Raw genomic sequence first — 11,554 nt, forward strand, 5'->3', positions numbered from 1 at the left:
GTGCCAGACATTGTACTAAGTACTGGGGTAGATAGATGCAAGGTAATCAGGTGGGACACAGTCCCTTGTCCCACCTGGGGCTCATATTCTTAATCCCCATTTTATAGCTGAGGTCCCTGAGACCCAGAGAAGAGAAGTGACTTGCCCAAGGTCACAGAGCAGACAAGTGGCAGGGTCAGGATTAGAACCCAGGTCCTGCCGACTCTCACACCCGGGCTCTGTCCACTAGGCCACGCTTCTTCTCTGGGTAAGGGCAGCCGACCGCTCTGGTCACCTGCCAGCGGGTCCCCCATTAAGCCTCCATCCCGTGTGTGTTGCAGGGGACGATGCTCACCGGCGTGAAGCGGAAGCGTGTGGACTGCGAGGACACATGGGTGGCATCAGGGGGTGAGGGTCCCACGCCCCCCGGCCTGGAGGCCTATTCCCGCCTGCGCCAGTCCCTGCTGCATATGTCGCTGGACAAGTTCCAGCGCGGCTGCATGCTGGGGGAGCCCAACCTGCGGCGCCACGTGCTCATCGCCAACACCCTGCACCAGATCCAGGAGGAGATTCGGCGTGAGAGAGGCCCCCTGCCCTCCGCCCCCATCCCCCCACCCCCTCCACCCTCTCCTGAGCCCCCGCAGCCGCCCCCCACCTCCGCCGAGCTGGACAGCCTCCTCTTCACCGGTGAGGATGACTTCTCCGTCTCGTCGGCCATTTGCTCCATCCTCAAGGAACTGGAGCTGGCGCTGGATGGCGGGGCCGCCCCGCTGGAGTCCCAGGGCAAGCCAGAGCCCCGAGGCGGCCCTCGGACTGGGACGGGCTCCCCCGGGACCCCCGGCCTCTCCGAGCGGGAGACCTCCGTCCCGGCGGACTTCAGAGCTGTCGAGGCTGTGTTTGGCAGTTTCGAGATCATGAGCTCCAGTTACCTCAGCGGCCTGGCCCTGGATGACCTTTTCGCGGACATAGACACCTCGGGCTTCGAGCGAGACCCCGGTGGCCGGCCCCCAATCCCCCTGCCCCCCGCCGAGCCGGGCGGCCTGATCCCCTCCTGCGCCCCGAGCCAGCCGGTGGGGCGAGACTGGAATGAGCTGGACCATATCATGGAGATCATCGTAGGGTCCTGAGCAGACACCCCAGTCCCCGCCTCCTTGCAGGAGAGGTGTCAAGACAGAGAGGATAATGTTTACAGAACGGGCAAAGGTCGGGGGGAGGGGGGGTGCATTTTAACTCTTTCCTCCAGGGACTCCCAACCTGTTTTGGGGGGCGGGGGCAGAGATGTGGACTCAGGAATCCTGTTCCCCCTCTTCCCCCCTACCCCAGTTGGGGGTCTGCCACATTGGTGCAATGGTCCCCTTAACCCCCTGTCGGGGGCTGGTGGTGGTTTGTGAGGACGGACGCCTTCCGTGAAGGTGACTTAATTTATCCATGACGGTGATTGCCTTAATGCTACTGCAGAGCAGGTCTGGCCGTAGCCCCCGGCGGGACAGGGAGGGGCGAGGGGACGGGTCTCTATCTGTGGGGACCAGGAGGGGTTAGCTCCAAACTCCACTTTAGGGAAAACCCCTGCTGCTGGCTCCTTGGTCTGTCTCCTTCCCTCCCCAAGGCAGCCCCGGGTACAAGCCTCCTGACTCTAAAATAAGCCTCTCCATTCCCTGAGGGTGAAGGTGAGGTGCCCCACCTCAAGCCCTACTCCTCAGGCTGGGTGGCATCTCACCAGCTCTGCAGAGCCTGTGGGGTTCACACTGATCCTGCCACACCCCAGTCGGCCTGCTCTGCTGCAAGGCCTGCGCCACTCCCCAAAAGTCCCAGCCCCCCTCTCTGGTCAGGGATGGGGGTTCTGGGGGACAACAGGCCATATCCTGAGCAAGACCTCCCTGTCTAAAAAGAAAACCCCGACGGCCGGGATAAAATGTAACCGCTGCTCACCCCCAGATGGTTCTACAGCACTGCAGCCCCCAAAATGAAATGTCAGTGTTAGAAGCCCAGCTATGGTCTCCCCTTCCCCCAACCCCAAGATACAGTGGCCAGGCTGCCCTGCCCGTCTGTGCCAAAGCCGGGCCCCTCCCACCGGACTCACCCTCCCAATGGAGAGTTCTTTTGCCTGCCTTTCTGCCCACCTCCCAATCCCATCCAAATTTATTTAACACGGTGCGAGTGACCCTTTCCCTTTACCCAGTGCGTGCAATAGGAGCAAAAATGATCTATGCAAAGGCCCGCTGATGGGGCTTAAAGACAAACGTGTATTTTTCTGTTTTTTTTTTTCTCTTTTTAAATAAAAGTTTGAAATGCCAGGTTGAATCATGTGTTCTTCAACCCATTTCTAGGGGTAGGGAGGGGGCCGGGGGAGTTATTGACTGCGATTCCTTTTCCTCACCTGCCTAAGAGGTTGCACCTGAGGCCCCACTCTTCAGTCCCAAGCCATGGGGGTGGGGGCTGCGGGAGGCTCCCTGATCTTGGTGTTGACACAAATGGTGGCTTGGGTTGTGTGGATTCCCCTGGGCCAGGCTGGTGGGGGGAGCGGGACAGAGTCCATTTGGAGTCCAGCCAGGCTCCTTGAAGCTGCCTGTCCTCTACCCCCTGCTCCCCTCCCCCAGCTGAGGGCCAGAATAGTTGGGGGGCAGTGCTCAGACCAGCTTCTCCCTCTTCTGGAGAGTTGGCTTTCCCGATCTCCTGTCAATCAGTGGTATTTATTGAGTGCTCACTGTGTGCACAGCACTGTAATAAGCACTTGGTAGAGTGCAGTGTAGCAGAGTTGGTAGACATATTCCCTGCCCATAGTCTAGAGGACTCACATTCTGCCCCTGGCCAAAGAGCGGGGGCAGCTTGGGGCTTGGTTTCTCTGTATGAGAAACCCTGAGCTTCCATGCAAACTGATATAGCTGCTTCTGGTCACAGTCTTTTTCCTCAGTTGGTCGGGGTCTGCCTGCCAGATGGCCCCGCAGGACTGACTGTCCATGGGCCGAGAACCATCAGCCCTCCCCAGGCAGCACTGAGGGATAGTGTGGCTCAGTGGAAAGAGCACGGGCTTTGAGGTCGGAGGTTATGGGTTCAAACCCCGGCTCTGCCACTTGTCAGCTGTGTGACTTTGGGCAAGTCAACTTCCCTGTGCCTCAGTTCCCTCATCTGTAAAACGGGGATTAAGACTGTGAGCCCTCCATGAGACAAACTGATCACTTTGTAACTTCCCCAGCGCTTACAGCAGTGCTTTGCACATAGTAAGTGCTTAATAAATGTCATTATTATTGTTATTAGAGGGTCAGCTGGGGGTGCCCAGGTGTGGGGAGCGGAGGCGGGGAAGGAACGAGTGGGAGAGCGCTCTCGGCTGCGTCTTTTGCACACCCTCAGCACAGATGAAGGGCACCTCTGCTAGAGTGTAGTGATTGAGAGGGGCCTGTCCCTTCCCATGTTCGCCTCCTTGGGCCTGAGGTCTCCCCCAGTGCTGGTCGACTGACTAGGAGGTTCTCCCTCTGACCCTCCCCCTTGGGCAAGTCCTATGGGGCCCCTGATCATAGTGATGTTTGTTAGGTGCTTACTATGTGCCTGGCACTGTAACAAGCACTGGCATAGATACAAAATAATCAGGTTGGACACAGTCCCCGTCCCACATGGGGCTCACAATCTTTTAGTCCCCATTTTACAGATGAGATAAGTGAAGCCCAGGGAAGTTAAGTGACTTGCCCAAGGTCACAAACCAGATAAGTGCCAGAGCTGGGATTAGAATCCAGGTCCTTCTGACTCACAGGCCTATGTTTTTTCCACTAGGCCATGCTGCTTCCTGCTTCTTATAAACTGCACATATCACTTGGATCTGTGCCATTTAAGCACTTGATATTCACCTATCCTCAACTCCACTGTCCTTATGTACATTATTGATGTTTGTTTCCCCCTCTGGATTGTAGTCTTGCTTTTTTTTAAAGTATTCATTAAGCGCTTATTATGTACCGAGCACTATTCTAAGCACTGTGGTAGGTACAAGGTAAATGGGTTAGGGGTTCAAATCCCAGCTCTGCAAATTGTCAGCTGTGTGACTCTGGGCAAGTCACTTAACTTCTCTGTGCCTCAGTTACCTCATCTGTAAAATGGGGATTAGGACTGTGAGCCCCCCCGGGACAACCTGATCACCTTGTAACCTCCCCAGTGCTTAGAACAGTGCTTTGCACATAGTAAGCGCTTAATAAATGCCATCATTATTATTATGATTAGGGACAATCCCTAAACCGCATAGGACTCAGAGTCTAAGTTAGGAGAGAGAACAGGCATGAATCCCCATTTTACAGTTGAGGAAACTGAGGCACAGAGAAGTTAAATGACTTGCCCATGGTCACACAGAAGCAATTGGCAGGGCCTGGATTAGAACCCAAGTCCTCTGACTCCCAGACCTGTACTCTTTTAGACTGTTTTAGACTCTTTTAGACTCCCCCTTTTAGACTGTGAGCCCACTGTTGGGTAGGGACTGTCTCTATATGTTGCCAACTTGTACTTCCCAAGCGCTTAGTACAGTGCTCTGCACACAGTAAGCACTCAATAAATACAATTGATTGATTGATTGATTGGTTTTACTCTCTTCACAGCATCCCAAAAAAGCTTCTCTGTGTAGTTACTGATGAAAGTAATGGCAGTTCCATCATGAGCCTATCTCCCTGCTCTTCCAACTGGTTCCTGTACTTGTCCATGTTGGGAGGCATATCAAAATTGACAACTAGTTTGGTGGTGACCAATTCAAACCTTCATCCCCAAACTCCAGTGCTTACCACAACTTCACACTCTCCTTTAAACCTGTCCCCTCCTACTATACCTTTCTCATTTCCTACTGCAACCCAGCCCATACACTTCACTCCTCTAACGCCAACCTACTCACTCACTGTACCTCGATCTCATCTATCTCGCCGCCGACTCCTCACCCACCTCCTCCCTCTGGCCTGGAACTCCCTTTCCGCTTCATGTCCACAGACCATCACTCTCCCCACCTTCAAAGCCTTATTAAAATCACAGGTTCTGTAAGAGGCCTTCACCAACTAAAAACCCTCATTTCCCCTACTCCCTCTCCCTTGAGTCACCCTTATACTTAGGATTTGTACACTTTTAAGCACTTGATATTCACCTTACCTTCAGCCCCACACCACCTAAATTCGTATCCTTAATTTAGTTTAATGTCTGTCTCATTGTCTAGGCTGAAGCTCCTTGTGGGCAGGAATATGTCTACCAACTTTGTAGTGTACTATTGTGAGACTGTGAGCCCACTGTTGGGTAGGGACTGTCTCTATATGTTGCCAATTTGTACTTCCCAAGCGCTTAGTACAGTGCTCTGCACATAGTAAGCGCTCAATAAATACGATTGATGATGATGATGATGTACTCTCCAAGGACTTAGTACAGTGCTTTGCACCCAATAAGCACTCGTTAAATATGATTTATAGAATGACTGATAAACAATCCCTGTAATATACTTCTTACCACTTGTGATTTATCTACCTACTCTGCTCTGTTCTACTCTCCCAAGCACTTAGAGAAGCAGCGTGGCACAGTGCAAAGAGCCCAGGCTTTGGAGTCAGAGGTCATGGGTTCTAATCCCGGTTCTGCCACTTGTCAGCTGTGTTGACTTTGGGCAAGTCACTTCACTTCTCTGTGCCTCAGTTCCCTCATCTGTAAAATGGGGATTAAGACTGTGAGCCCCCCGTGGAACAACCTGATCACCTTGTAACCTCCCCAGCGCTTAGAACAGTGCTTTGCACATAGTAAGCACTTAATAAATGCCATCACTACAGTGCTCTGCACACAGCAAGCACTCAATAAATACAACTGATTGATTATCCGAATGATTGGCTATGCTCCGCAACCCCATGATTTTACTAACTACATCACTCAGAAGCAGTGTGACCTAATTGATGGAGCAGGGGATTGGGATTCAAAAGGACCCAGGTTCTAATCCTGATTCTGCCACTTGTCTGCTGTGTGATCTTGCCCAAGTCACTTAACTTCTCTGGGCCTCAGTTACCTTGTCTATAAAATGGGGATCAAGGCTGCAAGTGTTATTGTAGGATATGGACTGTAGACTATAAACTCACTGTGGGCAGGGAATGTGTCTATTTATTGTTGTATTTTACTCTTCCAAGTGTTTAGTACAGTGCTCTGCACACAGTAACATTCAATAAATACGATTGAATGAATGACTGTGTCCAACCTGATTAGATTGTCTCTACTGGCTAATCTAATCTAGTCACAGTTCTGCCACTTGTCTGCTGTGTGATCTTGGGCAAGTCACTTTACTGCTCTTTGCCTCAGTTACCTCATCTGTAAAATGGGAATTGAGACTGTGAGACCCACGTGGGACCGAGATTGTGTCCAACCCAATTTGCTTGTATCCAACCCAGTGCTTAGTACATGCCTGGCACATAGTAGGCACTTAACAAATAACACATTATTATTATCACTATCACTACAGTGCCTAGTACAGTTCCTTGCAGATAGTAAGTGCTTAACAAATACCATTAAAAAAACCCTCTAATTTGCGGTCCACAAATACCAACACTGGAGGCTTGAAGATGTGTTTTTTTTTATCATTTAAGATCTCAAATAATTTTTTCTTCCTGGATGTTTCTTCTACCCACAAAATTATCTGATGGACTTAGGAGCACGTTTGATTTTTTTTCTCTAACAGTTATTCTTACAGGATTATGCAGAAGCTAATTTGACAGTCGTTCTGTGCCCACTGGAACCGTGGCCAAAACCAATATTGTCTGCCGATCAGGAGTTTCTTCCAAAATATCAAGAACTTGTTTAGCCCGGTATAGGCCTCACTGACTTCTACCTCTAGCCCACATCCTGCCTCTGGCCTGGAACGCCCTCCTTCCTCGAATCCAACAATTACTCTCCCCTTCTTCAAAGCCTTATGGAAAGCACATCTCCTCCAAGAGGCCTTCTCTGACTAAGCCCTCATTTCCTCTTCTCCCACTCCCTTCTGCATCACCCCGACTTGCTCCCTTTATTCATCCCCCCACCCAGTCCCACAGCCCTTAAGTCCATATCTGCAATTTATTTATTTCTATTAATGTCCGTCTCCCCCTCTAGATTGTAAACTCACTGTGGGCATGGAATGAGTCTGTTTGTTGTTCTATTGTACTCTCCCAAGCACTTAGTATAGTGCTTTGCACACAGTAATCGCTCAATAAATATGATTGAATGAATGAATGAAAAGTGAACATGTTCGTCAGGCCAATCATTATCTCTTAGGTTTGTTTTTCTGTATGAATGGTTAATTCTCCTGTTGGTTTCAGAATACGCGCAGATGGAATCTTGGTCTCTTCCAAAGCTCTAATCATAACAGGAAGGAGAAAAGATGCAGTTTTTCCTGATCCTGTGTGGGTACCAGCCACAGCAGTCCATCCCAGAAATCCAACAGGAATAATTTGCATTTGAATAGGAATGGGAACTTTTTTTATGGTATTTGTTAAACACTCACTATGTGCCAGGCACTGTTCTAAGCACAAGGTAGATACAAGGTAATCAGGTTGGACACAGTCCATGCCCCACATGGGGCTCACAGTCTTAATCCCCATTTTACAGATGAGGTAACTGAGACACAGAAAAGTGACATGCCCTAGGTCACACAGTGGACAAGTTTCAGAGCTGAGACTAGAACTCAGGACCTTCTGATTTCCAGGCCCGTGCTCTAACCAATTTACCACACTGCTTCTCAAATAATCAGATTGGACGCAGAAGACAAGTGGCAGAACTCGGATTAGAACCCAGGTCCTCTGGCTTCCAGGCCCTTGCTCTTTTCCCTAGACTCGCTTTCCTCAAGTTGAATTTTAAGGCCTCTGAAAAGCCTCGTTGTTTGGAATCTATAATAGGCCGGGGCACTCCTTGGCCCTGAACTGGAATTCCCAGCTGGATTCTGAGATTTTCAAATTGGTTCTCTTGTAGAGTTAAAATAGAGGAGTGCTCTTCATGGAAAGAGAGGGTATCAGTTGGAAGTTCATTCTCAGAACTGGCAGGTTTTAACCTTCCTTCCTTGTCCTCGTGAAAAAATAATGATGGTGTTTGTTAAGTGCTTACTACGTGTCAAGCACTGTTCTAAGCACTGTAAGGTGTTTGGCTTTAAACTCCAAGTTACAAATATCCTCATCACTTTTATCAATAATAATAATAGTAATGGCATTTGTTAAGCGCTTACTATACAAAGCACTGTTCTAAGTGCTGGGGAGGTTACAAGGTGATCAGGTTGTCCCACGGCGGGGGGGCTCACAGTCTTAATCCCCATTTTACAGATGAGGTAACTGAGGCACAAAGAAGTTAAGTGACTTGCCCAAAGTCATGCAGCTGACAATTGGCGGAGCCGGGATTTGAACCCATGACCTCTGACTCCAAAGCCCGTGCTCTTTCCACTGAGCCACACTGCTTCTCTATCTGTGCGAATCCCTCAATATTCAGTTCTGGGTCCCCTTCTGTTCTCCATCTACACCCACTCCTTTGGAGAACTCATTCACTTCCACAGGATATCTCCACCTTGATGTCCTGTCAATCGTATTTATTTAGCACTTACTCTGTGTAGAGGCACTGCACTAAGCGCTTGAGAGAATACAGTATAACAAAGCTGGTAAACACATTTCCTGCCCATTAGGAGCTAACAGTCTAGAGACAGAGAGAGAGATTAAAATCAATTACAGTTATGTACAAAAGTTCTGTGGGGCTGAGGGTGGGGTGAATAAAGGGTACAAATCCAGGTGCAAGGTTAACACAGAAAGGAGAGTAGGGAAAATGAGGGCTTAGTTGGGGAAGGCCTCTTGGAGGGGAGGTGATTTTAATAAGTCTTTGAGGGTGGGGGGTGATCGACTGTTGGATATTATCACAGACATACTCCCCATAGCTGCTGCAGATGACCCAGTACAGCTCTCCAGGTTTGGCCCCACGTAGGGTTTTGGCAGAAGATTTTCCAGGGTCATTCAATCGTACTTTTTGAGCGCTTACTGTATGCGGAGCACTGTACTAAGAGCTTGGGAGAGTATAATACAACAATATACAGACACATCCCCTGCCCCACAACAAGCTTCTTCAGTAAGGTAGAGGTTCTTTCCAGCATTTTGTTTTGGGCCCTCTAAGGATATACCATCCACTGGCCATTTGGATCTGGGAAACTGTTAAATTCTGTTCTTTGCCCTACTGGTGCACATACACTATTTTCTGAGGCTAAGGATTCTTACACCACGGAGATAACATTTAGAATATCTTGGTCTTTTTCAAACGGTAACTTTTCCCACTGTGGTACAATTTTCTTATCTGTACAACTTTTGGCATCATCAACTTTCCTCTTGACTTTTAGACACCTCAGGGTAAGCATTCTCCACTAAGCCTAGCGTGGGGCATGGACCGCTTCTGTGCATTCATTCAATCATATTTATTGAGCACATACTGTGTGCAGAGCACTGTACTAAGCACTTGGGAATGGAATACAGCAATAGAGACAATCCCTGCCCACAAAGATCTCACGGTCTAGTTGGGGCGGGGTGGCGGGGAGGGGAGGCAGACTTCAATAGAAGTAAACAGACATTTTATAAATAAATAAAATTACAGATATATACATAAGTACTGTGGGGTGGGGAGAGGGAGGGAAGAGTAAAGGGAGCGAGTCAAGATGATGCGGAAAGGAGTGGGAGATGAGGAAAACTAGGGCTTAGTCTGGGAAGGCCTCTTGGAGGAGATAATAATAATAATAATTGTGAAATTTATTAAGCGCTTACTACATGCAAAGCGCTGTTCTAAGCGTTTGGGAGGTTACAAGGTGATCAAGTTGTCCCACGGGGGGCTCACAGTCTTAATCCCCATTTTACAGATGAGGTAACTGAGGCACAGGGAAGTCACACAGCTGACAATCGGTGGAGCCGGGATGGGGAGAGGAAATGTCTGGCAGATTTGAGGAGGGAGGGCATGCCGGGCCAGAGTTGGATGTGGGCCAGGGGTCAGCGGCAAGACAGGCGAGATTGAGGCAAAGTGAGAAGGTTAGCACCAGAGGAGCGAAGTGTGCCGGCCCGTAAAAGTACAGAAGAGAGGTGAGGTAGGTGGATCTCCAGCCGGCAGTGGCTCAACCAGGCCCCCCAATCTCCCCACCTCCCAGAGCTTCTCCACCAGCCCCTACTGCAGGGAGACACCAAGTTCCGAGATCTCAACAACGTGCAGTGAGTTCTTAACAAGGTAGCAAGTGAAAGCAAATTCGGTACAAACTGTCATTCCCCGGATCTCGATTTCCACCCCAGTACCCTCTGTACTTTCCTGTCCCCATCCTGAGGCCCATGTTCCCCTTCTTCCCTGGGGGGGTGGGGGTTGTCTCACCCTCTTCACGTTTTTCAGACTCAGAGTGTCCTCTCTCTCCCTCAGTGGCAGTAGCCTTGCTTCCTCCGAGTCCTAGTCGCTGGACTCCAAACCCATGGGGTGTTCCAGCTCTAATCCAGGGTCCTCTCCAATCTCTCCCTGGGCCCTGTAACCATTCAGGGTTCTCTGAGGGAGCTCCTACTGTGTTCTGCCCTCCCAGACACACACAGCTCACTTTCCTCACCTCCAAGATGGACGAGGGTTGTCTTCTCCCACTACCTGACCCCTCTACTTCCTCCACAGTCCTTCTCTCTTATTGGCTCGGCAAAGTCTTTACATTTCCCTCAGGGAGGGGCACCACAGACTGATTCTCCCGGCTTCCTTGGGCTGCTCCTAAATTTTTGGGGGGCGGCCAGTGGAACTGGTCACCACAGCCCCAACCAAGACTGGCAGCAGGGCAGGACTGGAATGGGTTGGACCACATCGTGGAGATCATTGTGCCCCCCAACACAACTGCCTTCCTGTGGGAGGAGAGGTGTCAAAACTCAGAGGATTATAACTGTGAGCCCACTGTTGGTCAGGGACTGTCTCTATATGTTGCCAATTTGTACTTCCCAAGCGCTTAGTACAGTGCTCTGCACATAGTAAGCGCTCAATAAATGCGATTGATGATGATGATGAAGCCGAGGAGGAGAAGCAGAGGGTGTTTTAATCCCTTCTTCCAGGGACTCCCAGGCTGTGGGGGTGAATGGGGTGTGTGTCCCCCTGCCTCCCCCCCAACAAAGATGTGGATTCAGGAATCCTGTTCCCCCCTGGGTGGGGTTCTGCCAAAGTATGCACTCAATAAATACCACCAATTGCACCCTATCAAGAGGGGGCAATTTGTGAGGAGGGGTGCCTTCCGGGAAGGGGACAATTTATCCAGGATGGTGAGTGTAATGATAATAATAATGATAATAATAATTGTGATGTTTGTTAATAGCTTCACTCTGTACCAAGCACTGAACTAAGCACTGGGGTATATACAAGATAATCAGGTCCCACGTGGGGCTCATGGTCTAAGTAGGATGAAGAACAGGTATTGAAATCCCCATTTTGCAGATAAGGGAAATGAGGCACAGAGAAGTTAAATATCTTGCCCAAGGTTGCACAGCAGACAAGTAATAATAATAATAATAATAATAATAATAATAATGGCATTTATTAAGCACTTACTATGTGCAAAGCACTGTTCCAAGCACTGGGGAGGTTACAAGGTGATCAGGGT

The 11,554-nt window shown here is 49.7% G+C and overlaps 1 protein-coding gene and 1 pseudogene across 1 annotated transcript; one reads left to right on the plus strand and one right to left on the minus strand.

The window, feature by feature from the left end:
• Window positions 1-236: 236 nt before the first annotated feature.
• On the plus strand, window positions 237-2,270 carry SERTAD3 (SERTA domain containing 3). Its single transcript, XM_038767369.1, has one exon. It carries the CDS (start codon window positions 327-329, stop codon window positions 1,104-1,106), a length of 780 nt encoding a protein of 259 aa, XP_038623297.1. The 5' UTR covers window positions 237-326; the 3' UTR covers window positions 1,107-2,270.
• On the minus strand, window positions 1,805-8,846 carry LOC119946199 (annotated as a pseudogene).
• Window positions 8,847-11,554: the final 2,708 nt, after the last annotated feature.

The sequence above is a fragment of the Tachyglossus aculeatus genome, chromosome 26, assembly GCF_015852505.1.
Source record: "Tachyglossus aculeatus isolate mTacAcu1 chromosome 26, mTacAcu1.pri, whole genome shotgun sequence".
Classification (NCBI taxonomy): Eukaryota; Metazoa; Chordata; class Mammalia; order Monotremata; family Tachyglossidae; genus Tachyglossus; species Tachyglossus aculeatus.